The sequence below is a fragment of the Ambystoma mexicanum genome, chromosome 12 (genome assembly GCF_040938575.1).
Source record: "Ambystoma mexicanum isolate Mex_15411 chromosome 12, UKY_AmexF1_1, whole genome shotgun sequence".
Classification (NCBI taxonomy): Eukaryota; Metazoa; Chordata; class Amphibia; order Caudata; family Ambystomatidae; genus Ambystoma; species Ambystoma mexicanum.
The window spans coordinates 29,683,256-29,710,398 of record NC_090936.1 but is presented as its reverse complement, the minus strand read 5'-3'; the positions used below and the strand labels follow the sequence as shown (position 1 = coordinate 29,710,398).

The following is a 27,143-nucleotide window of genomic DNA, read 5'->3' as shown; positions in this document are numbered from 1 at the left end:
CAGAGACAACCACTTTGTGGTCCTCATCAGTGGTCAAGATACCTTGAGGTCGAGTTTGTTGAATCCATATCCCTGGATGATGTAATCCCGGCGTTGGAGATGTTCTTTGCGACGCATGGACTCCCAATGGATATATGCTCCGACAACAGGCCTCCATTTAAAGGCAGAGGGTTTGCGGAATATCTGCGTGACAACAGTGTTGCCCACCAGAAGAGAGCAAACGGGGAGGTTGAGAGAGCAATGAGGACATTCAACAAGGTTTTCCGGATAGCCCACGGACAAGGGGAGTGCGAGAAATGCGCCCTGTATAAGTTCTTGGTGGGGTATCGTGCGACTCCTCACTGCTTTACAGGGGTGGCACCCGCTGAAGCACTATTTCAATGGTGCCATCAAGGACTTCTCCCAGATCACACACCACGTACACAAGGAGTCATCAATGACGCTGCAGTATCTGAAGGAAGGAAGAGCAAACAAGAGGGATGATGACCGGAGGAATGTGTGGAGCGACTGCCTGCGAGATAGGGGATGGGTACTGGTGAGACCAAGAAATGTGCGAGGGAAATTGTCTCTGCCCCACGAGCCAACTCCCCTCAGGGTGATGGTGATGGATACCAAAGGATCAATGGTGACCGAATCGGATGAAAACACGACAGTGATCAGGAAATCCCAGTTCTTCAGTAAGATGGGACGGTCCTCAGAATCGAGCCCCGAGCGACGCTGAGGGACCGATTCCGTACAGAGGAGGCCGAGCAGCGAAAGAGAAGGGACGAGCCAGGAAGGCTCGGCATCCAATGATGGGGGAGAGAGCCCGACCGAAGAACGACCCAGGAGGGGAGAAGGGCTAACCTGTAAGAGAGGGGGGGTGGAGGCAAAGCTGTATGTCATTTTATTATTTTGTATTTTCGAATAGCGGCGCTATTTTCGGTTTCTGTTCGTGGTCTTGAGGCTCCCTTTTTTTGCAAGAACGTTTGCAGCAGTTTGAGCCCAGGGGCAACATTGCGAAATGAGGCAGACAAACAAATAAATGGACGGACACCTGAGCAGACTTAGATAAAATCCAGTTTATATATCATTCCATAAACCCCTCCACTTCCTGGGTTAAATCGATTTAAATTCGATGTCCTGCACATTGTTCCCCTTAACCAAGCGATCAGACGCCTCCTGGACAAATAGTACGGCAGATACAAATAGGAGAAGCACAGACATGATAGGTCCGCGAACCCCAATATTTGCTTTTCGCAGAAAAGCATGGTGATTAAACCCCGAGTTCCCTAAAGGAATTAGCAAACTCCGAACACGCCGAGCTCAAAGGACAACCACCGCTTTCTGCCCTTTTGGGATGCCCCAATTAAGCGGAGTGACAGGAGGCTGCCGGGTCCGCCCAGCAGGGTGGCAAGCAGGCAGGCAAGCAGGCACCGGCAGCAGCCCGGGCTTCCTGGAGGCCTCTGAAAACGAGAAGAGGAGGGATCAGAGCCTTGATTCATCACGTGATGCTGAAAAAAGAGGAGCACTTTCTGCTTCCAGGAAAAGAGGCTCTGCCCAGGATAGCGCTGTGCGGGGGAAGAGCTGCGAGTGAGGAGGCACCGGCAGGACACACACCTGCCCCCCACTACTGGACGCCATCTCCAAAGAACCCAGCGATAGAGCCCCCTTTCCGCCCGGGTCCGCGGACACCATGACAGCCCCCAAGAGAGGCTACTACCGGCAGGAGATCAGCAAAACCATGTGGGAGGTTCGGGAGCGCTACCGGGACCTGCTGACTGTGGGCTCCGGAGCCTACGGCACCGTCTGGTGAGTGCTCGGCGGGGGAGGCAGGGAGGGAGGGGCGCTCTCCAACTGTACCCCAGCATCTCACACGCCAGGTAGATCCGCGCAACCCCCACCTCTGCTTTCTTCCAAGCACTACTTTTTTCGGCTCTGCCACCTATTCACCCCCCCCCCACATTCTACTTCTGCCCTATTTCTCCCCCCAAATCTGCTCATCCCCGCACACCCCTGCCCTCCTTCAGCCCCTCACTCGTTGCCCCCTCTTCTCATTACCTCTGGTTCCCCATGCCTCCCTCTTCGCCCGGCTCCTCCTTGTCCCCTGCCCCCCGTTGTCCCCCCTCTCACTACCCCTGCCGTCCTTCAGCCCATCACTCTTTGCTCCCTCTCTCATTACCCCTGCCCCCCCATGCTTCCGTGTCCTTACCTCTGCCCCCCCCCCCTTCTGCGCATCTGGCTCTCCCCAGGCCTTCACCCCTCCATCTTTGCCCCCTCTTCACCTTTCCTCTCCCTCATACCCCACCGGCCCCCTCTCCCTGCAAGCCCCTTCGTGTGCACGTCTCTGCAGGTGTGTGTGCTGTGCTTCTGCCCTCTTCCTGGTAGTGCTGAGCAACACATTGCAAGTCACAGCATGCACCGGGCGGCCTCTTCCTATCACCCCCCCCCCTGCAAGAATAGGACTTGTTTTGTGTGCTTAATATTGTGTGTACTGGAACCTGTATGCAGTGCCTAGGGGTGCGAACGCTACACGCCGTATGTTTGGCAACCCCCTGTTGTGACGTTGTGTTGTGGCTGTGGAAGGTGACTGGCACATCTCTCAAGCGCCAGGGCCCGCCCAGTGCCAGGGAGTCGAGTTTCTCTCGGCTCTGGGCATTGCTGGCACTGCCGTGGGGCATGTTGATTAATATCTCGCGCGTTCAAAAGCTCGCGCCCCTCTTTATCTACAGGGTCGGCTGTCATTATGGACTTGCGGGCGCTTCTTCCCAATTCAGAGACCTTGGGGCCGTCGATGAGGGAACTGGGTGTGCAGCCTCCCCCCCCCCCCCTTATCTGCCATCTTTTGTGGCTGAGCGGCCACATTATCCTGTCACTGGGGTCACCCTAAACCAATCGTGGCTTTTCTTGCGCCGACGGCGTTTTGCATTGTGGTAGTCTCGCACTTCTTTCTAATGAACTTCAAGTCCCAACATGCAGAGTGCCGTTGGCTAGAAGTCCGATCTGAAAAGTGTGTGTGTGAGGGGGAGGGGGTAGACACAAAATAATACATTTTCTGCACAGCAAGGCACGGGCCAGCGATCTGTGTGTGTGGTATGGCGATGTAAACCGACTTCTACTGGAGCGCCAAACCAGCCCCTGCCTGCCTGCAGAAATAAAGCGCTATGCCTGGACTGCCCTGGAAGCTAGGCCAGCGCCGGTGGGGTCTCACTTTAGCACAGATCTGAAACCCCCTCACGCACCCCTCTGTTAACATCAAAAACTATGGATCACTTCCTTCAGCACTGAGATCATGGGAGCTCTCCCCTGCACCCCAGCACTTGCAACAGTGTCCTCGACCTATGTGACCTCTTAACACCCATGCCCTTTGAATTCCAGGAATGCGGGCTTTATTTACCTGTGCATGAAACCCTCTGTCTACCCCCGCCTCTTTAACGCCCTGAAGCGAGTCACTTTGCACACAGGAGCTGTATACAGCGCCTATGAAATCAAGCGCTTAATGGGCATGTTTGTGTTGCACTTTCAGCTCCGCCATCGACAAGAGGACGGGCACCAAGGTGGCCATCAAGAAGCTGTACCGGCCCTTCCAGTCCGAACTGTTCGCGAAGCGCGCCTACCGGGAGCTGCGCCTACTCAAGCACATGCAGCACGAGAACGTGAGTACCGGCCCTGGCTTGCCGGCGCGTGGCCGAGCGGTGCAGCCGCTCGTGTCTATGTCAGATGGATGAAAGGCGGAGTCGGTCACAGCTCACGCCCGCTATCAGAACCCCTCTTTACACATCCACAATATTACAGTCCTAATCATTCAACACTTTTGCACACCAAACACTGTTCTGTCGCGCCTGGACATCTGAGACTTTTTCCCTTACACCGACACAGACTGTGTAACTTTCAGCAGCCAACTTTGTGAGAAAACCCACAGAAAGGGGGCATCATGACACATTGCTAGGGCAGATGTGCCTTGACGCCCCTTTTCATTTGCCGCTATGCCTGCTGGTTGGTTGTGTTTTGGCTGCGCTAGAGCACCAGTCACGAGCCAATTATGACTCCAGTGCGGCCAGTCCTGCACGTGCTCCTAGTCTCATTGGGCCAGTGCGGGGGGCCCTCTGACATGGGGCCCCAGCAGCCCTAGGCAGGCGTGCCTTGCTATGGGGGGGGGGGTTTGGAGGTGGGGGGCTTGAGATGCAGAAAGCTGCCAGTTAGGAGGCGATGCTGGCCTTGAAGTGCTCTCGCGTGCTCCACTTATAAAACCGTCACCATGGAGACGGGAGCATGTGCTGTGCCATGCCAGGAGTGCAGCATTCCCAGTGCCTCGGAGTGTCGCATCTTCTGCACGCGCTTTGTCAATAGGGACCGTTAGGGACCGGGGATTGGGGCTTCCGCTGCCTGCAGGCAGTGTAACCTGGATGTCTGGGAGGTGGGGGGCTGCCTGGGCTCTACCCGTTTTACTGCCAAGCTTGCATCAAACATGTCTGCCCAAAAATTGCAGGCAGTGTACCCTGGACGTCTGGGAGGTGGGGGCCTGCCTGGGCTCTAGCCGTTTTACTGCCACGCCTTGCATCAAACATGTCTGCCCAAAAAATGGATTGTTTAACACAACTTGGAAATTCAGTGTCAAAAATAGTTTTCGTGGAAAAGTGAGCTGCACGTAAGGGTTATAAACGAGTCGCCGCCTTACTGCGCCTGAGAAAGGGGTTTGGAGGCTGTGCCTCTCCTGTGCATCACCCGGGTCCACTTAAAGACTCGCAATACCATGCTCACTCTCGTGAGTGCAAATAACTTCCTCACCTGGTGTAGGGGATGCACATTGCTAGGACTCTTGACGGGCTTCCCCAAAAGAGCGACTGACTTCATGAAAAGGGAGTGACGCATGGGCGCCCGACTGATCCCAGCCCAGCACCGCTATCCTCTCCTGTCATGAGCTCCCTCCGTCGGCTCGCCACAGAAGCTTGATGCCTGTTCCAGAGCGCTTCTCCAACCCTCTGCGCAAGCCCCTGTACCTTGCAGGCGACCCATGTTGAGATGGGTTTCTAGAATCTGAGCTGGTAGACAGATGGCTGCCCTCGTTATAGTGACGTGGGTACTCAAGGTACGTGGATGATCAGTCAAGGCTTAGTGTGAGTGGTGCCAGGGGCACTCATTGAGTCCACACAGTATGGCACACAATAATTCAGTTTAGACAATCATGTATACAAATACTGTTCTATATTCTAGGCCTTCTAAACACACTGCAAAATGAATCCAGCAGGTAGTAGTATCGCACAATACGCTACGATACAAATATCATAGTCGCCAAAGTTTCAAATATACATCAAATAACTTAGCAAAGCAGGTAAGTATTTTAGATGCAGTCAATGATGGAACCCGATCACAAGATAAAGAAGTCCAAATCCTAAGAGGAATGGGGCTTTGTTCCCAAAGTCACAGGAGCCACAATGCTTCTCCCCAGAATGGAGTCTCTGTAGGTAAGTTTCAATGAGCTTGTGTTGGTTTCAAAGTTCCACACCAGTTGTACGAGAGGTAGGTATGTTTTTTTTTTTTCTTTTATTCTAGACGCAAGTCTAACCCAGGGGCATGATACTACACCCTGGTTTGACGACCAAGAGGTGAGTGGAATGGAAAAAGGAGACTAAGGGACTTGCTCCCAATGTTATTATCCTATGGAGGGCAAGGGGAACAACCACACTGCGTTTTACTCAACCCGCCCTAAGTCTGTTTTTACCTGATAACTTTCTGGATCGTATGGGGGTCCCCGTGGCTCGATCTTCCACCATTAGTTCCGGTGAGAAGCGCCCAGGAGTTGGGGGTTCAAGTGTTCTTCTGGTCAGGTGCAATTGCAAGATGCAATCTCTGTCGAAGAACCACCAATGCAGCCCTCTTCAGACTGGCTTCAGTTACGCACACTGCGCACAGCCGACTACCAGCGTCCAAGCTGTTCTGGGACAGGATCCCTTGTTGCTGGGATGCTGAAATTCAGGGAGAAGGTGGCATTTACTGGCGACCACCGAAGTTCTGGACTGGAACACCGAACGGACACACTGCTGGCGAGGTAGCCCATGAGAGAGCAGGTCAGTCCACCAGACAGTCGAGGTATACTTCTAGAGGCTCAGAAGGGCCAGACGCACTAGAAGGCATCAGACCAGTTGGTCCCACTAGTCCAAGGGCTGAAGCACTGCTCAGAGTCTTCGTAGATCAGGTAATCAAACGGGGCTTCACCGGGCCGGACACAGGAAGGGATGCTGGACCACTTTAGGAGTCCTCTTCAGCAGGCACTTCCTTTATGAGGGGTTCTTGGCTCCAACGCTGATGTGAAAAATGGCTGCAGAGGTTCTCTTATCCGAACTGGAAGCAAGACCAAGCCCGCCAATGGTAAGGATCTGCACCATTCAAACAGCCAGTATTTGCCCAATCCAGGATGACTACTGGTTTCACATTTGCCCCACACCTAGACTTTCTGCTCCCAAGGATGTGGGGTGGGACTAGACCATCCCAGCCCCTTCCTGTGCTCCCCCCCCCCAATTCTCTGGGCAAGTGCATGCCCTTAAATGGGCTTTCCTTACCTGTCAAGGCAGGAAGAAGGCTAAACAACAAAATAGCCAAAGAGCAATTGAAAATCATGCAGAATGGCCATTATGGGGCACTAGCCAGGTTTAGTAGCCATACGCGGTACAAAAACCATGTAAAAATGTATATGCTGCCACGAGCTCGTCTTTAGGCACATAGAACAGTAACCGAAAATACCATGTGTAAAAAGCTAGGGGGCTACAGAAGTATCTGCATTGCACTCCATTGTAAGATGCTGTGTGCAGTGTTCAACCGTACAATAATTTAAAAGGAAAACCTAGTTTCCCAGTACTGATAGTGTGAAGGACTGATCAGATTCTCCATAACAAACAAGGAACAAAAGGTCCAGGGAGTAACTTTACTTCCCTTCAAAAAGCCAGGTCAGGATGTCCAACTCGAGGTCCGGTTCCATGTCTGGTTTTCAGGATACCTCTCCTTAATATTCATCAGCTCAATTTGCATATAATGATTCCAAATGTGAATATTAATGAGGGATAACCTGAAAATCCATCAGGATTCCGGCCCACAAGGTCTGGATTTGGACAACCCTGAACTATGTGGAGTGAGGTTCCATGGGAAAACTAGGGAGGGACGGTTGCAGAAACAGACATGTTTCCTAACACACTCCACCCTACAAGGCTGTCCTTCTATACTTGCCCAAGTACTATGCAGGCAAATTCCACCCCACCAGGCTGTCCTTGCCATGCAGGCATCTCCAACCTACCAGGCTGTCCATCTGCACAAGCCCAAGTGCCATGCAGGCAAACTCCACCCTACCAGGCTGTCCATCTGCACAAGCCCAAGTGCCATGCAGGCAAACTCCACCCTACCAGGCTGTCCTTCTATACTTGCCCAAGTACCATGCAGGCAAACTCCACCCCACCAGGCTGTCCTTGCCATGCAGGCAAACTCCAACCTACCAGGCTGTCCATCTGCACAAGCCCAAGTGCCATGCAGGCAAACTCCACCCTACGAGGCTGTCCATCTGCACAAGCCCAAGTGCCATGCAGGCAAACTCCAACCTACCGGGCTGTCCATCTGCACATGCCCGAGTGCCATTCGGGCAAACTGCACCCCACCAGGCTGTCCTTGCCATGCAGGCAAACTCCAACCTACCAGGCTGTCCTTCTATATTTGCCCAAGTGCCATGCAGGCAAACTCCAACCTACCAGGCTGTCCATCTGCACATGCCCAAGTGCCATGCAGGCAAACTCCAACCTGCCAGGCTGTCGATCTGCACATGCCCAAGTGCCATGCAGGTAAACTCCACCCCACCAGGCTGTCCTTCTATACTTGCCCAAGTGCCATGCAGGCAAACTCCACCCTACCAGGCTGTCCATCTATACTTGCCCAAGTGCCATGCAGGCAAACTCCACCCTACCAGGCTGTCCATCTATACTTGCCCAAGTGCCATGCAGGCAAACTCCACCCTACCAGGCTGTCCATCTATACTTGCCCAAGTGCCATGCAGGCAAACTCCAACCTACCAGGCTGTCCATCTGCACATGCCCAAGTGCCATGCAGGCAAACTCCACCCTACGAGGCAGTCCTTCTATACTTGCCCAAGTGCCAATCAGGAAAACTCCACCCTACCAGGCTGTTCTTCTATACTTGCCCACGTACCATGCGGGCAAACTCCACCCTACCAGGCTGTCCTTCTATACTTGCCCAAGTACCATGCGGGCAAACTCCACCCTACCAGGCTACCCTTCTATACTTGCCCAAGTACCATGCGGGCAAACTCCACCCTACCAGGCTGCCCTTCTATACTTGCCCAAGTACCATGCGGGCAAACTCCACCCCACCAGGCTGCCCTTCTATGCTTGCCTAAGTGCCAGGCGGGCAAACTCCAACCTACCAGGCTGTCCTTCTATACTTGCCCAAGTGCCAGGCAGGCACACTCCAACCTACCAGACTGTCCATCTATACTTGCCCAAGTACCATGCAGGCAAACTCCACCCTACCAGGCTGTCCTTCTATACTTGCCCAAGTACCATGCAGGCAAACTCCACCCTACCAGGCTGTCCATCTATACTTGCCCAAGTGCCATGCAGGCAAACTCCAACCTACCAGGCTGTCCATCTGCACATGCCCAAGTGCCATGCAGGCAAACTCCACCCTACGAGGCTGTCCTTCTATACTTGCCCAAGTGCCAGGCAGGCAAACTCCAACCTACCAGGCTGTCCATCTATACTTGCCCAAGTGCCATGCAGGCAAACTCCACCCTACCAGGCTGTGCACCTGCACATGCCCAAGTGCCAGGCAGGCAAACTCCACCCTACCAGGCTGTCCTTCTATACTTGCCCAAGTACCATGCAGGCAAACTCCACCCTACCAGGCTGCCCTTCTATACTTGCCCAAGTACCATGCAGGCACACGATTGTCTGTGGTGGACTTAGAGACTGCTGTAGGAAAGTAACCCTGTTATCCAAGAAGTTTCTAACTCTACAACAATTCATGGGTTCCAACCACAGAGTACAGAAGTTGGCTCCCCTAGACCTGTGGTTTGTCACTTCAATCATCCTGGTCAGGAGGGATCTGACGACCCTATGCTTTAGGCAATACCAGTCGGGAGAGTTCTTGTGTCCCCATTTGTACGAGCCTGCCTCACTATCCCATTCCCTCAAAGGCTTCATCTTGGGTAACCTATGTGGAATGGCCATCTGGCAACGGAGTAGAATCCCTAGCTTTTTATTTTTTAAATCGAGCCAGCGTGGGTAATTCCACCCCTGAAAGGGTGGTTAGCTAACCACCCCCTATTTGCTTCAGCTCCATGCCAAAAGCATAGTGACACACGTACCCTTCGGCATCCGCGTCCTGATCTGCAGTTTCTGCGCCTCAGTGGCATAGAGCAGGTCCAAAGGTCACAGGTGCCATTTTGACCACTGCCGTGACAGCTAAGCCACTTCTTTTCAGAGGCTGCATTTAAAGTCTGCACTTCTGTTCCAAAACCACATAATTACAAGTAATTACTACCCTGGTGGCAGTTTAATCTTTAATCAAAAGCCATACCTGAATTTTGGGTATGGCGGCTGGTATCTCACGCACTTATTTGACACCCCTGATCTGTATCATACTTGGGTTAATACCATGAGCCTGCTAGTCTCTCAGTGTAGCCATCTCTGCTACACCCAGCAGCACTAGAGACAAGGGGAACTATGTTTTGGTTGTTTTGTGAGGTCGGGTAACGTGTCTCGTCAGCACAGGAAGATCTCGGCAGGAGCAGCCTAGGAAGCACTAAACAAAAGGACTAGTCTCAAACAGCGTGTTGCATACTGTGATGAATCGGTAGTGATTCCACCCCAAAACCTTGGCCTGAGACTTCTTCATGTGGCCAGGGGAAAGCAGATGCTTTCTGATCCCGACCCTGGGGGTGTTCTGCGGGAAGATCACATGGGGGAGGAAACGGGTCAGGAGGAAGGGGAAATTCCCCAGTGTAACTTTCCCGGAGACCCTAGTCTGTTGATGGCTTATTGCAAAGCAAAAGTGTTTAAGAAAATAAACCTAGGGACTTCATTAGGGACTTCAAGTCTCATAATTCCCTCAGTACTGGGACGAGGAAGACGGATGCAGAGGAGCGAAGAAGTAGGAGTGGTCAGCTAGTTAGTCAAAATGTTGTACACCTGAGGGAGACTGAGAGGCTTAAAAGGCCCCCTCAGGTTCCGACAAGAGAGTAGTAGGACTGGAGAAGTCGGTGAGGGCTGCATGAGGGTCTGTGCCTCTAAAACCCAAACTGCAGAGGTTGCGCAGCGGGAAGCGTGGAGAAGAAACGCTTACCCTGTGAGACTATGTTGTGCAGTAGGACGCGGACGTGGTAGAAGCAGCCGAGAGGCCTCAGGTGGCTGGGTTGCACCAGAGACTCCAAACCAGCGTGGCAGAAGCAGCAGCCAAAGACATTGGGTGTGCCTGGTCGGGAGAAGCCACAGGTTCAGCAATCCTGCAAACTCCAAGTGGAGCACCTGGAAGTGATTTAGCTAGCAAGTATGGGCCGAGCAAGTGACTCTGGAGTGCTCCTGTGCAGGCCGTATGTTGGACGCAGGCAGGATCACCCGCGAGCGAGTGAAAAGCAAACTAACAAGCGTTATGAACACCGAACTGTTGAAAATGTGCAAAAGCGAGCTAATAAGCGGTACAAATACTGAACTATTGAAAACGTACAAAAGCAAGCTAATGAGCAGTACAAACACCGAACTATTGAAAACGTACAAAAGCAAGGTAATGAGCAGTACAAACACCGAACTATTGAAAACGTACAAAAGCAAGCTAATAAGCATTAAGCTAATAAGCATTACGAATACCAAACTGTAAAAAAAGTTACAAAAGTGGCTGAAGTTGAATCAAAAGCACCATAGAACTAAATATGTGAGTTTCAGAAAATGCCAACAACCCAGTGGGGAGGCCTTATTAGAATCCCTGGCATACCACCAATACCCAAGCCTAGAGACAACGACAGGCAATATCAGTCCAACAGAAGTTGCCAAATACAAAAAGGGTATGTTAAAAAGCCCCAGTGTTGTCAAGGTTGTGACTCAGGTTCTGGGACATCTATAACTGTGGTTGATTCAAACGCACATTGCCCCAGCCAAGGCAGAAGCAGGAACTTGCTTTATCCTGACTACTATTTTGGTATTGATGCAGAAGGGAAAGAAAGGTTGCAAACAGGCTGTCCTTGAGGGAGATGAGCATCGTTTGTGGAAAGTCCTAGTATGGATCAGCGTGAATCTTCTGTTCACTGGAAGCTGCTAACATTGTGATACCAAAGAGTTGAAGCACTTTTCTGTTGTGGTGGTAAAGAAGTAGAGGGGCAGGAGAGTGTACCCGTAGGGCAAGAAGTGATTGGCCAGAAGAAACCTGGTGAAAGGATAAACCAGGTAGTAGAAGGTGTTGTGAGTGGTACTAATGGAAAACAACATTTTGAGTTGTGACATTTGGGTAAGAATTATGAAAGCTGGGTGAAGAAGTCACAATTCTTTCTGCAGTTAAATTGTGGAGAACCATCCTGATCAAACTATTTGTTGTTGCCATAAACAGGAGACTGTTTTTATTACGTCAGGAGTGAGAGCTTATGACTCTTTCAAGATACTTAATTGAAACGATTGAACTTTGTGAATTTGAATGTAAGAACTTAAGAACTATATTGGAACTTTGTGTTAAAACCGATTTCCTTATTTCTCCTTTGCACTGTGGAAAATACCCTTGTTTGGATCCGAGGAAGGGAAGTTTGCGCAGACTACGACAAGAGACATTGGTCACATTGTGGAGAAGGTCATATGTTCAATATTGCTGTTGAACTGAATTGCCATATAATTCCTTTTTGCTTTGATTGTTTAAGTGTGAGGGTTATATATCCCTTGGTTAGAGTGTTCCCTGTAATTTATTTAGGCAGGGAAATCCTCATCGGGGTAGGCATAGTGAGGTGTTTATTCAACCCATTTATTTAAAAAAATGGCACAAGTTCAAAACTCTTTACAAAGCTGTCTGCTTCACATTTCTGACCGCTCACAATACCAAATGACCTTTGATGCTTTGGACTTGGAAGGGGGCTCGGTTAGTGTAGCCAGAAGGAGCTCTGCATAGTTTGGGGGAAGGATTCCACAGTCTTGCTTTTCTCTGAACGTCTCCTTTCTGTCTCCTCTACTTCCTTTAGTGCAAGGCGGGAAAGACCACTTGTCTCAAGAACGGGGATTGCACCCCTTAAATAAGATTGCTTTGCTCCAATCGTTTGGGGCCTTTTGACTGTAAAATATGGGGTCTCCCACCTCTTCTTCTTTGATTCAATTTTGGACCATTCAGGACTTGAGTAAGAATTCATTGGGACCTCTTTTAGGAGAGTTGCTTGCCCAAGCCCTCCGCCGTTGAGGTGAAGTGTTGCTCCAAGGCAAAGACAAGCTATGCTTCCTAGCCACTCCCAGTGCACTTTGGGGGTGACTCTTTCTGAAGACAAAGGCCTTGCTAGCACTCTGCCTGCAAACCTCCCTAGGATCGGGAGAGCAGAGATTGAAAGACTTGAGTCCCCAGCAGTGGGTCTTCCAGCATCTTGAGTGCCAGAATAGCCAGAATCCCTACTTTTACAGCATCAAATCACATTCCAGCCTCAATTGACACCCTAACGACTGTACCGTCAGTGCTGCTTTTGGCATTTTCTTATGATATGATTGGTTATTTATAACGCACTTAATACACAGAGGTTTCTAAGGGCGGGCCCGGGGATCGAACCTTTGTTGCTCTGTGTCTTGCTTCCAAGGCGAGCACGTTGCCCCTAAGCTATCCTCCCGAGACTATTGACTCTTGAAACTTTCGAACAACTGCTGTTTTGCGTCAGTCGAAACCGGCTCCTGCCACATCAAAACAATCCAAGCATGTCACCTGTATTGTCTCGAGTAACCAGCTTGTCATTGGACCATCGGGATCACCACTTAGCACCACCGGACCACCTCGACTTGATCCGGTGGCGCATGGCATCACTCATCGATCCGAAACCATGGTTATCAAACAATCACAAACAAATGTGACGTTTGACCTCACCCTGGTGATCCACCCAATCTGCATCCCTCGAACACTGCACTCAAACAGTACAGAGCACCCACTTCGCACCTCTAAACCTAATAAGTCGAGCCACCGAACATTAGAATCAGGTACTTGGAAATGACGCTGTCCACCTGGAGTCCCTTTGCACCTTTTTGTTTTCCTGCAAGACACATCGTTTTTTGAACCCCTGGTTCCATTTCTTGTCTGTTTTTCCTCCCTGCCAAGTGTCTACAGTGCTTGCTATCATTAGATTCTATATTTCTCTTTCTTTTACAGGTTTTTTTAAATAGTGTTTTTGATAATTGAGCAATTGATTTGTGGAATTAAAAAATATATATTTGTATAGATCCTTGGTTGAACTTTTTTATTTTGGAACTGTTAAACTATTGTTGTTTGGGTTGCTACATGCTCACATAGATGCCCTTTCTGAGAATATAGCCTCTTCCCTCGAACCACGTTGCCATAAAAGCTGGCAGCGGTATATCTCTTAGCTCTGCTGGATTTACCTATATGATTGGATCACTGCTGGTTTGTTGAAGCATGGGGTCTTATTAGGCGGTTTGGCCACTATTGATCGTTCTGCTCTGCAGGACTATGTCATTGCGTCACATAGCCACTTATGGCTGAACCGAGGCCTGCTATTTATTTATCCCCCCCATATTTTTATTGATTTTCAACGGCATACATCAACTTCTTCAAATAACATTCCCTCCCTCACCTCCCCCAAGACCCTTCAGGTGATAGACGAGAGTTAATGTACAGTTCTCTCTTCCTTTCAACTATTTACATTTGGGGCTTCCATCCATTTATTTCCCTTATAACATGCCAAGAATCTTAATGTTATGAGGACACCATTGGATCATAAAGTCACTCTGGAGGTAAGTGAGAACACTGCCCCATTCAGATCGGAAAGCCTCTTGGTTGCCTCGCAGTTTATAAGTCACCCATTGCATCCTTACAAACCTTCAAACCGTCGTGAGCCAACCATATATTGTCGGTGGTTGAGGTTTCTTCCGATATTGGGCTATTGTCAACCAAGCTGCTATTACCAAAGTCATGGTTCCTCTCTGTTGGGTTTTCGAAAAATCCCTTTGTTTTAGATCCCACATGCCCAGGAGCCATGTCCTTGGTTTTCGTTATCCGCCCCTGGAACCATTGCGTTGAGTGGCTCTATTATTTCTTGCCAGAATGGTTTGATCTTCGGGCAGCTCCACCACATATGATGCCAATCTCCAGCTGCGGGGTACCCTCGCCAACGGGAGCTACTTATGGTGGGAAACATGGTATGAAGTTTCGTTCGTATATAGTGCCATTGGAGTATTACTTTCTGCCACATTTCCCTCAGTTGACTGGAACAGGTTAGTTTGGGGAGTTTGTTCCACATGTCTCGCCATTGGGGTCTCGATATTGTTACTTCCCATTTCTTCATATATTGCCATACCACTTCCTCGCCCTGTGAATTCAGCTGAGTGTATAGGTTGATAATCACTTTCTGTGTTCCTAGGTCAGTTGTCGTAAACGTTTCAAAGTTTGTGAGTTGTCTAGTAGCCGCTTCCCTGATGTTGGGGAGTTGGAGCCAGTGCAGGTGTTGCGTGTATTGGAAGTCATCCATAGGCTTGCACCCCAATTCCTGCATATATTCTTGGAACGTCTTCACTTTCTGCTCCTTGTACATATCTTTAATGGTGGTGCATCCTGCTTTCGTCCAGCTACTAAAGGCCTGCCTGTCCAGTCTGGGGGAAAACTCTGGATTGCCAAACATAGGCGTAAATGGGGATGGAATTGTGGTTAGGGCCCCCCTTTTAAGCGCCCCGTCCCAGGCTTCCAAACCTGCTCCCATTACTTCACTGATAGACGTGTTCGGATGTCTGTACTTCTCATGATTCCACAATAGGTTGGACAGAGGGGCTTCTGCCACTGCAATGTCCTGGCATACCCACGCATGTTGGGGCGACTGGTCTACCCATTGCCTGATGACCCTTAATTGTACTGCCTCATAATACGTCTTGAAATGCGGGACTCCAACCCGCCATATTGTCTGTGGGCTGTTAGGGTCGCCATTGCCACTCAGGGTCTCTTATTTTGCCAAACGAATGTCATTATCATCTTATTTAGCATTTTGAAGAAGGCTCTCTGTATCCATATTGGGAGTTTTTGAAAGTGGTAAAGCAGTTTTGGAAGGACTGCCATCTTCAACACCATTTGTCTACCCCACCATGAAATGTTCAGTGGGCTCCATTTTGCTAGATCTTGCTTCAGGCGGCGCAGTAGTTGTGGGTAGTTAGCCCCGTAGATTTGTTTGATTGATGGTGTCAGTTTAATCCCTAGATAGGTGATGGATTGGTGGGCTATCTTCTGGCGGGTTGTTTGTGCCAGATTGTTCACTAGCGTAGAGTCAGCCGTTAGGTTCAATATCTCAGATTTGTTCCTGTTTATTTTTAGGCCCAAAGCCTTTCCGAACTCGTTCAATTCCTGGAGGAGGGCTGGGAGGGATCGTCCTGGCACTGTCGGAGCAAAAAGCATATCATCGCGAATGCCATGATTTTGTGTTCCGCTCCTCCCATCATCACTCCTCTTATTCGTTGAGATTCCCTTATTCTGATTAACATGGGCTCCAAAAACAGAGCATGTAATAGCGGGGGCAGAGGGCACCCCTGCTTTGTCCCTCTGGTCAGGGGGATCTGTGTTGAGAGAACGCCATTCAATGCTACTCTCAACGAAGGGCACTTGAAATTGGCTTTTACCATGTTCAAATATTGGCGTCCAAATCCCATTCGTTGCATTGTGGAGAAAAGTTGCGACCATTCGACCCTGTTGAACGCCTTTGCTGCATCGATTGAGACCAGGTTTGTCGGGGTCTTGGTGTGTTCGACTTTTTCTATGATATGGCTCACCCTACCGGTGTTGTCTGCAGTCTGTCTCCTGGGGACAAAACCTGACTGGTCCATGTCCACCACGAGTGGTAGTAGTCTAGATGGCCTATTCGCCAGGATTTTGGTGTATAGCTTAGCATCAAGATTCATTAATGCAATTGGTCAATAGGAGCCTGGTTGAGCCGGGTCCTTCCCTTGCTTAGTAAATGCCACTTGTTTTGCTTCATTCATTGATTTGGTTGTCGCCCCTGTTTCTCTAGAGCTATTGAAGAGTTCCATTAATTTGGGGGCCAATAGATCGTGTAATATTCTATAAAAGGAGTCTGTGTACCTGTCTGGGCCCGGTGCTTTGTCTTTTGGCAGTTTTTTTTATCGCTTGGACGACCTCTTCTAATTGAATTTCTCTGTCCATGAGGTCTCTGTCTGCCTCCAAAATTTGGGGGAGAGTAATCCCACTCAGAAACCTCTCCGGTGTTGGCTTTTCTGGCCTTTCTGACTTGTATAAGGCTTGGTAGTATCTTGCCATTATGCCTCCTGTTTCTTCATTGGTCGAGTGTGTTTTCCCCTCTTCATCCATTAGTTGGACGACGGTCATCTTGCAAGTTTTTTCCCTGAGCTGTCTAGATGGCGATTTGTCCGCTTTATTAGCTCTAATATAGTATCTCTGCTTTACTTTTAGAAGCGCCAGTTCGGCTTTCCTATTTTGTATCAGTGCAGGCTGCTTTTGTAGAAGTTTCAGGGACGTCTTTAGCTTCCTAGTCAGATGGATTGTTAACACTTTTTGAGTGTCTCTGAGTTTCTCGTCTATGTCCTCTTCCGTCTTCGTTCGCTGTTTATCTTTAAATGCTTTCAGTGCTATCAGTTCCCCCCTTAATACTGCCTTAAAGGCATCCCACACCATGGCTTTTCCCGTCTCACCTGTGTCGTTCTCTGCCAAGTATAGTTCTACTTTTTCTCTGATTTTGTCTACCATTGTGTGATCTTGGAGAATGTCTGTCGGAAATTTTCACGCCCACATTCTTCCCTTCTGGTTTCTGATTTTCAGCGATATGATAATTGGGGCATGATCGGACAGTGTAATTGGCCCCACATCGATGTCTTCTATTTTCTCTAGCAGACCTGTGGAGGTCCAGACGTCATCTATTCTTGATTGCGAGTTGTGGACATCTGAGTAGTGAGTGAATCCTTGTACGTCCCCCTTCTTGGAGCGCCAGACATTGTGCAACACAGTGTGTCCATCATTGTCCTCCGGGCTTTGGATGGGGAGTGCGCATATTATCTTGCCCCTGGGCTCCTGTCCTGCGCTGGATTCCAAGCAATGTTTAGGTCTCCTCCCATTATAATCTCGCCTGTCGCGAAGTTTTCCAGTGTTACGAGGCTTTCCCTTAGGAAGCTGTCTTGGCCTGTATTGGGTGCATAAACTGACGCTAGGGTGAGTTTTGTTCCCTCTATTTCTACATTCAAAACGAGGAACCGCCCTTCTCTATCCGCCAGGCTGTTTTGAACTTTTGCCCTAAGGCTGTCCTGTAAGGTTATATGGACCCCCGCTCTTTTCTCTTCTGCATTTGCCTGGTATACTTGTAAAGCACCTCTGATTCTAATTTTGGTTTTATCTTTTTTCCTAATGTGGGCTGCTTGGTACAGTAGAATCTTTGCGTGCTCTCTCCATGCTTGTCCCTCAAGTTTCTTCCGCTTGACTGGGGTATTCATCCCCCTAACGTTATGTGTCAGGATCTTGATCCCTCTTACGTTGGTTCTGTCCATGTGATGTCCTTTATTTTGGTTGTTGCCCGATGGAATTTGAACTGCCATTTCAATAACATTCCACCCTCAGAGTCTCTTCCCCTTTTGGCGCCCTCGAAATCCCCCCCTCCCACCTGAGTGGAGGCCTGGTAACTAGTAGCGTTGGAGCGTGCAGCCCCTCGCTCCATGCCCCCCTCTCATTTCAGGTGATATGCATCGGGATTCCTAAACCCCACTCTAGACCTCTCCATGGCTCAACTTCTGCCCTGCATGGGCCTCGTCGGCATGATTGTAATCCGGGTGTCATCTATTTCCTCTCTCTTCTTCCTATCGAGTTGCTTGCTGCTTCTTCTCGTAATACAAGGTCTTTGATGTATTCTTGAGGTGTAGTGGGCAAGCTATGCTTATTGTCTTTTCCTTCCCCTATTTTTCCTCTCGATGGTCCTCCAGTTGTTCAGACTTTTTGGGCCTTTTAAGCTCTCCTTCGTTCATCGTGGAACCTCACCTCATTCTTGCGGTATACCCAGAAGCTGTTTGCCCTCCTCGCACGTCACAATTCTACGTTGGACCGCCTCCCACGTAAACAGTAGTCCAAACGGGAAGGTCCATTTGTATTTAACTTGTTTAGTAATAAGGTGCTGGACCACCGGACCCATTTATCTTCTTTTCATGAGTCACTTGTGCCAGGTCCTGATAGAGCTGAACCTCGTGACTGTTGACGGTGACTTGAGCGGCGAGTCTTGCCCTTCTCAGTATTTGTTCCTTTTGGGTGTAGTTCGACAGAGTCAACAAGACGTCTCTGGGTTTCGTCCCAGATTCTGATGAGCGTTTTGGTCCCACCCTGTGAATTCTGTCTATTCCTATCTGGGGTTCGGTATCTTCGCCTAGTACATCCGCGAAGAGTTGTGAGGTTGTCGCCCGAAGGTCCTTGTCCTCGATGGTTTCTGGTAAATTTTGTATTCGTATATTCGACCGCCGAGACCTGTTCACAAGATCTTCACATTGGAGCTCCAGGCTATTCGTCACCCTCGCCAGCTGTTCTAGAGTCTCATCTGACTTCTGGGTTTCCTCTTCCAATCGCTGGACCGTCCTTTCCAGTGTATCAGTTCTCTCCTCAACCTTCGCCAAATACACCTTCACCTCCTGCAGGGATTGTTTCATATCCTCTCTCAGGGTGTGGAATTTTTCTTGTATGGACATTAAGAATTGGTCTTGCAGTTCTTTGAACAAGGATTGCATGTCCTTCTCAGTCATGGTGTCGTCTCCCATCTCTTGCCTGTTGTGGTCGACTGGATCCTCTTTTTCTCTGCTTGGTGTATCAGTTTTCTCTGAGCTCCAAAGCTGATTTATGCTTTTGTGTTTTCCTTTGGGGGGGGGGGTCAGATTTGGTGGCTTTGTTCTAGTTTTGGACATTGAAGCTATGTTGGTGCTCCGTATCCTGTTTTGGTTTGGCTGAGTGTGAGTCCGCTGTAACGGTCCCCCCGACTCTGTCTATGGTTATCTCTGGCTACACAATGATACGCTGCTCATTTATGACCCATACAATGCGGGATGCACTATGATGGTCGCTGATTAGTTCCTCTGCTCACCCCTGCTCGTGGTTGAGGGCAACGGGCCCCCCTTCCAGTGGGGATCGCTGTCCCAGACTGGGCACTTTCCCTGCTGCGGCTCCAACCTTCCTTCTGCGGGCAATTAGCGTATTGTGTCCCGGTAGATGAGGAGGGGGAATGCCACCCTGTTTGCCCTTGTGTGCCCTGGTGGTGAATCCGCTGCCGGTGCGTAGTATGGGGATTGGGGGGGCCCCGTCCCCGAAGCTGCATGACTCCACAGGGGAGCTCTGGGGGTCTTGCTGGGGCACTTTTCCGCGTGTGCGATTGTCTCTCGGTCTCTGCTCCCCCCCTAAGCACCCTTTTTGCTGGATGGCAGCTGGATTATCTGCTCTCGTTCTATCCTGGGGTCCTAGGAGGTACATGTTGTAGTTGGCCGGCGTGCTATGGGAGCTTATTTAGACGTACTTATTGCTGCCGTGGCAGGGGTGGAGGATTTGCAATTCATCTGCCGTGTAGCTCGTTGCTGGCCCTGCTCTCAGTGCCCGTCTGCTGCTGTGGGGCTGCTTCTGCTCCGGCTCCGGGGAGGGGCCGCACCCGATCTGGCCATTCCGAGTCCCTGTGCGGCCCCACAGGGGGTGTTCTGCTCCATGGCAGCGCGGTGTCTCCAGCACCGGGGAGGGCGTCCTCTCGTTCCCGTGGTGGAGCGGGGTGGCCCGGCCACACCGGTATTTCGTTATAATTCCGGCGGGATCTGCTGTTCCAAGCTGCAAGGAGGGAGGGCAGCTCCCTCCCATCGGCCGCCCCTCCCGACTCTGTTTGTGGTGCGGCTGCCCTCCGCAGGCTCCGTCCCAGGTTCTTCGCAGAGTGAGCCCCTGGATGTGAGGCCCACACAGCTCCGCACTGTACCACGCCTCTGTTGTTCTGCTTCACGGGGGACTTCGTGGGTGGCTGGATGTCCGTAGGTGTGTCCCCCACCGGGGGTATAGGAGGGCCTCCTTTTTTGCTTTGTGGCACCCGGATCGCTCACTGATGTGCTTTGTTAGTTGGTCCGGCTGGGAGAGACCTCAAGCGCATCCTCTCACACCGTGTGCCATCTTGGAATTTTTTTCCTTCTATTTATTTGAATGTTCTTCTTTATAGCGCAAACCTGGCCTGTTAGCAGTACAGAACTTTACAGAGTTCAGGATAAGCCAGAGGCTAGCGTCAAGCTAGCGTCTTTAACAGTAACGCCATACTTTGGGGGATTGTCTGGGTGTCAGTCCTAGCGGAGGAAGTGATGAGGGAGCCGTGTCTTCACGATTTTGCGGAATTGCATGATGGAAGGGGCAGTACGAGCCTCCAGGAGGAGTGCGTTCCAGAGTGATGGGGCATAGCAGGAGAAGGATTGCTTTCTGGTGCTTTCCTTACGGGTAAGCGTGGACTCTAACCTGTTGATGGTGCAGGGACCTCCTGAGATACTGAGTTTGGCTGCCGGGCAAAATGGGGTTCAGTTGGAGACCGCTTTGTTTGTGATGCACACAGTTTTAAAGAGAATCCTTCTACAGCCACCCTCCCGCGCTAAGAGGAATCCCTCAGTGCATGGACTCCTCCATTTCCCTGCACCCCTTTACCCACAGAACAAGTGCCAGTACACTGAGTCCTAGAGAGAGAGAGATCCCATTGTTCCTTGGTCTTCCTCGTATGAGCCACACTCGTTGTGTTCTTCCCTAATCCTCCGCTGTGTCTAGCTCTAGCCCCCCGTGGTGTGAACCTCTTCACATTCTCCACCAGGAGTCTATAGCCATGCAAAACTATCTAAAAATGGCTGCTTCAGCAAGATGTCTGGTGACTTCATCAAAAGCAAAACGAAAGGAGTGATGGTTGGATGGTTTGGAATTCATGTAACTGCTGGCATTGCTCCATGCAGCCCTCCAGATCTTCAGCCTGCTGAGCCAATATGTCTATTTTTGTATTCTGTACGCGATGGTTTATTTGATATAAACACTGATTGGATCGCGAGAGGGCCTTTTTTTTTCTTCTTTTCTAGGTTTTCATTAAATACATTGGAGTGGTGTTCAGGGTCTTGAAATTGATTTATTTTAACAGATCAGTGAACATAGTTTCTGAACAGAATAGAAATGGGGCGGAAAAGGATTCATGTACTACTACCACCTTAAGCTCTACCTGGATGATGTTTCTAGTTTAATGCTATTCTACAGGTCCCCAAGACTCCATTCTCACCCACTGTATTGTATACACCTCGGGTCTGTGGTCTACAAAACTATAAATGGGTACAACTGAGTAAGGAGGGAAATTAGAGTTTGGTGGGTTGTGAGGGACAACATGTTTTGAGGTTAGTTAACTGTAACAGTGTCTGCTATATAAAAGTACTATATGTGTAGGGCTGATGAGGGTTGTGGTTATGATATGATAGGTTATTTATAACGCGCTTAATACCCAGAGGTTTCTAAACATGAACCCGTGTGTTGAACCTGTGTTGTTCCGTGATGTTTTGCTTCCAAGGCGAGCACGTTGCTGGTGAGCTGTCCTCCTGTGACATCCCAAAACATCTGGCCAGCCAAAGATTGCGGAGGCCTGCCTTGGAGTATCACACATGTGATTTTTGAAGACCACAGTAGAGACTGTTGCCTTCTCCTTATGTCAATACATAAGGTGGATCCAGAAGGACTTCCTGGAGAGTAGGAAGAGAGGGGGTATCTCTGACTGGAGATCAGTGGCCAGTTCCTGAACGGCTGAGGTATGAGGGAGACTTAAGTACCATAGACCTGCAGGAGATGTCCGTCATGTGAGCATTTTGAAGCCTAATGGATCCTGGACACCGGTCTTCATATTCCAAGAAGCAGGAACGCTGGTAGGAAGGAGTGATGACTTTAGCGGTAAGTGCCATTAAAGGTAGGAAGAGCTAGTGAACATGCCAATAATATATGTTTATTTTTTATCGTACTCCTTAGCTGGGCCATAGTGGAGCCGGGTTTCCTTTCTTGGGAATTTAATTTTGTTGATGTTGTTTGCAATTACAGCACCTCTGCCTTTTATCATAGTGCAGATAAATGAAAATCTGGACTCCACCAACGCATGAAACACTGTTTGACCAATGTGCGTACTAAACCCACTAAGCCGTTGAGATGCTAACTGGCCTTCCAAGATGCTGACACCCCCTCCTGCACCCCCCTAACTATTTAAATTGCTATTTGCTTACCTACATTTTGAAGTACATTAAGTTACATCAAGGCAAAACCACAGCTGGTGATTAAGCTATTTCTTTAGCAACAGCATGTAGGTGAACCTTTTGAAGTTCTTTTGTGACAACTCTTCCTCTTGTGTTGGCTTTGGCATGAGACCGCCTAGTGGTAACTTCTGCCCTCATTTCCTGCAAGAGCCCTGTTTGGATAAGGGTGTGTCTGCTCCACGTCCTCTTTACTAAGCGCAATGTATCGGCTTCTTAGAATTTGCCCAGGCTGGATATTGGGGAAGAGGTTATTTGCTACACAATTTTCTGCATACTGCAGTTGTGGAAATGCAGGAATTGCTTACGAAGGACCTTCTAAGCAGAGCGGTCCTTTTCATTACGTCTTCTGTTCTGATTTTCTTAAAGCCATTGTAAACATGGCAACGCCTGGAGTTTTCACTGCCGCGTTGATTGGCCGCACCCTTTAATTATTGTTATCAAAACGGTTCCAGTCTCTTATGTCCTGCAGAATGGAAACTGACGCATGCACGGCAGTTGCTGATATTGACTGACTTGGGTTTACCCCAGGAGGCTTCTGTACAGATTACCAACACCCTGAAGTTTGATTACAGGCTTGTTTGGCATCTAGTAGCAGGCTATAAACCTGCCTGTCTGTACTACATTGAACCTGGAAGACTCCAAGCAGTCAAATGCCTCGTGCCTGTCATCTGTAGCTTTAATGTATAGAGTGGCAAAAGCAACGTTCCATTTTAATTTTACAAAGCTATTTTATTATTATTTGGGTGTTTATTGAGCGCGGTACTAGTTTCAGGAAGCAACGTAGCTTTACAATCATGGGGGTAGGGGGAGAACATGGAGATGCAAGAAGAAAAAACAAGGGAGCGGGGAGCTAACTGGGGAGAGAGGGCAGTTTGGTAGCAAGGGATCGCCAGGCAATCTGGGGAGGAACCCATGAGGAGCAGATCAACCAGTTTCAGGTAGGGTAGGGTGGGGTGTGGAGGATGCGTGGACTTGGGTGTTAGGCTCCTTCAGGAACTGTTGAATTGATGGGGCAAGTCCGATGAGGACGTCGAGGTAGCTCCAAAGTCTTGGGGCGTAGACTGAGAAGGCCTGTCTTCTGGTTCTGCACCTCTGGAGATGCTGAGTTTCTGTGCTGTCATCTGCTGCTGACATGCTCGATATTATCTTGGCCGAAAACTAATTCAATTTCCATTGTTTTGTCCAAAAATGGGATCCTGCCTGACGGGCATAAGTCTTGCTACTGGATTCTGAGGAACATTACACTTCTAGACTGGTTCTTTTAGTGAGGATAGAAGCCATAAAAGTTGCAATGTACAAAGAGACTCTCTAAGGGCTGCCTTCTTACTGTCTGGATTGTGTAGCTGGATGCCACATGAAAGGCTTTCACCAAATTTGGTCTGTGTTACTTGAGGAATAGTGGCAAGATCCGGGGAACTGATTAGACTTCTAGGTACGGTTCTGTAGAGGTGATCAAATATTGGGCCATTGCCATGGCCTTCACAAGTGTAGCTCTGGGATATTGCAAAGCGTGTGGGAGCCAGCTTTGTGCCTTTTGAGAGCCTCGCTGTGGTATTGGACTCTGTTGGTCAGTCACCACACTGGCCTAAGGTGCAGATCTGTGTACCTGTCTGAAAGTCGAGAGTATCCTCTAAGCTCTGCATGTGGAAAGCTGGGCAAAAGCAAGGTTCTGCACAGGATCTTTCTATCAGCCGTGGAAATCCGGATTTGGATGGCGGATTTATTGCCACCAAACGTCTAAAGGGGGTTGTGATGGCAAACCTTTGTGTGTAGACTGGACCCAGGTATGAGCGGCTAATCCATATATTCTGGTGTTTGGTATAGGAAAAATGCTCTCCTTTTCCTGCTGCTGCTGTTGAAATGCCACCAGGTTGCATTGTGCGACCAACCACTTGCATGTGCAAATGTGTTTTACCCTGCCCCTTTAATTCTCGCTCCAGACATGGAAAAACTGCAGTGAATACCTTCATTAAATGTAATAAGCTACACTGGTGTTTTTTTAAATCTCTCCTCAATGTCCGATCCTCCACCCTCCCCCAAAAATTGCATGCACACTCAACTCATTCCACTGCTGCTACAGAGTTGCAACACAAAGGCGTGACAGTGCTTGGTGGTCCGATACAGAGCGGTTTGCGTGAGGGGGGGGGGGGTCAGTAATGCAAGGCAGGCAACTGTTTCACGTTCCCTACTCTGTTATGGAATTCCCTGCCTAGCCTAAAAGCTAAGGGAACACACTTTAGCACAGGGTAACTGGCCCTCACACGAAACAACAAACGCATAAACAAAAGGTAGGGCAATTCAACAGAACCTAAACAATATGTACATTGGCTAAATGACCTCCTGCAGTCCTGGGTTATCTCCCTTCCCCAAGATTTAAAGTCACTTCAACAAAAGGTTCTACCTTGAAAAGGAAATGTCTTAACTTTGTTGTTAAAGATGAAAAAAATGAAAGCAAAAGTTAATCAACAAAAGTTTGAATGTTAGCAAATCTCCTTTTTTGTGTGTGTTTATTTAATCTTTTTATTGCATTTAAAAGAAAAACTCCTACGGAGACAGGTTACACTGTGGGCCAACATGCCCCATATCGTACATGAACATCCGTGACAAATCTTTATACTGAGTTACCCTCTGGCAAGTATCCCCAAACTTCCCCCTCAAGACACCCCCCTCCTCTTATCGAATATCCCCCCTCCTCAAGTCCCACAGGCAATGGGCACAATACCGTACAACCAACAACAACACAATCCTAAATGGGGAGCAATGAACTTGCACAAGAACAAAAGGAGGTACACCAGTCTCACTGAGTGTATCAAAAAGCAAGCCATCGGCATACCAGTCCATGCACGTGCGTATTTAGGGTCTAGATAAACATATCTGCCAGGTCCCCGAACGTATCCTCCCCTCCCCGGTGCAGGGCCCGCAGATCTTCCAAAGCCATTGTGCGTGGCAGAGTAGATTCTGGACAGAAGTGTTTGCCGTTGATGATGTGATGGTGGGTTTGCTTTCTTCCAGTCCAGCAAGATAACCTTGCGGGTGGTAAACGGAACAATATGTATAAGCTTGTGGGTCAATGCATCGCCATGCCAATTTTCAAGTCCCTGTCCAAATAGCATCGACGTCAGGGTCGATTCGACCACAAACTCTTGTATCCCCCAGACGTTTTGAGCCCCTGTTCACCAGAGCGGTTTGAGTGTAGGGCAATGCCAGAACATATGCCCCAATTCTGCCACAGCCGCACCAGCACTCGGCCATCCTAGCGATGCCCATACTATGGAGTCTAACTGGGTGTAGCAGGCCCTCTGTACGAGTTTAACTTGGATCTCCCTTTGTCAGAGATTGCTTTTCCATGATTACTCAAGTATCTTGCAATCATATTTGTCCCTCAGCGTTATCTCTACCTCGAGGTCCTCACTCCACATGTCCGCAAGGGTCACATTACTTTTGTAGTTGATTTGTATAGTAAGAACGTGTATGGTTTTGAGCCTAGCCCTAGGGTATTCTGTGGGATCCCTCATTAACTGTTTCTTGCAGGAGGGTTCGGACAGTCTGGTGTCCCTGGTAGTTTGTGTGGCTATGACTGAGTGAAGGGCCTGGTATTGTACCCAGTCTGTCTGTGCCAGCCCGGTCCTAATCTCGGAGAATGGGATATGTCTGTCATCCTCAAAGAGGTCCAAGAGTCTAACGTCGCCCCAATGAGCCTGCCAGTGCACATGTAACTGCTCTTTAATGTCATATGAGAGTAGTGCACAGAGTGAGCTCCATTGAGGGGCTGTATTTGTATTAGGGCCCGTGATCCTACACATCCTGTGCCACTGTGCTAGTGTGGGGCCTGATATGAGGTGCCGTGTGAGGGTCTCTGACAAGTGCCATGGAGGAATTGCCAGGACCGCCTGAGGTGTAAGGGGCAGGAGGCTCTGCACTGCAATAGCCTGCCAGCTTGTATTTTCCTCAGCATTGAGCCGTCCTTTAGCCCAACCAATCTAGGCTGCCATATAATGTCTGCCAGGATGGGAGCGCCAGTCCTCCGCCTGGTTTGGCGGCCTGCAGGATATGATTGTTAACCTCGCCCTTTTCCCTCTCCATATATATTTCGTCAGCTGGTGGTCGAAATCGGCAAATTGTACTCCTGGAAGGGGGCATAGGCAGCATAAACGCCAGGTACACCAGTTTGGGCATGGATTTCATTTTAATGGCGTTGATTCTCCCGGTAAGGGAGAGCCGGGGAGGCCCAATGAGGCCATATCTCGCTGCATCTTATCCAGCACCGGTGTGTAATTCAAATCAGTAAGTGTTTGAAGCATCTGGCTGATCCACACCCCTACATAGTTTATAGTCTGCAACTGAAGCTTAAACAAGGTCACCCAAGGAATGTTCAGGCACAGCGGCATAGCCTCTGACTTGTCCCAGTTGATGCTATACCCTGCCATAAATCCATATTCGCGCAGTATAGTTGAGATGTGAGGAAGGGACCTGGCACATAGACTGATGCATAGTAATAGATCATCGCGTAGAGCAAGATGATGTGCTCTTCTAGACCCTTAACTATGCCAGATCATCCGTCGTTGTCCCTCAACTTGGTGGCTAGCGGTTCGATCGTCAGGGCGTATAACAGGGGTGAAAGCGGGCAGCCCTGCCGGATCCCAGTGTGTAGAGGGAAAAGATCAGATGGCAAACCCT

General features: G+C 49.5%; 1 protein-coding gene across 1 annotated transcript in view; it reads left to right on the top strand.

Annotated features, from left to right (window-relative positions):
- The first annotated feature begins 1,477 nt into the window (after nucleotides 1-1,477).
- Nucleotides 1,478-27,143, top strand: part of MAPK12 (mitogen-activated protein kinase 12) — a 213,132-nt gene continuing 187,466 nt past the window's right edge. Inside the window, exons 1-2 of the mRNA XM_069627850.1 lie at nucleotides 1,478-1,791; nucleotides 3,506-3,635. Of these exons, the coding sequence (XP_069483951.1) occupies nucleotides 1,676-1,791; nucleotides 3,506-3,635 (246 nt within the window). The 5' untranslated portion in view covers nucleotides 1,478-1,675. The remainder of the gene's footprint in view (nucleotides 1,792-3,505; nucleotides 3,636-27,143) is intronic.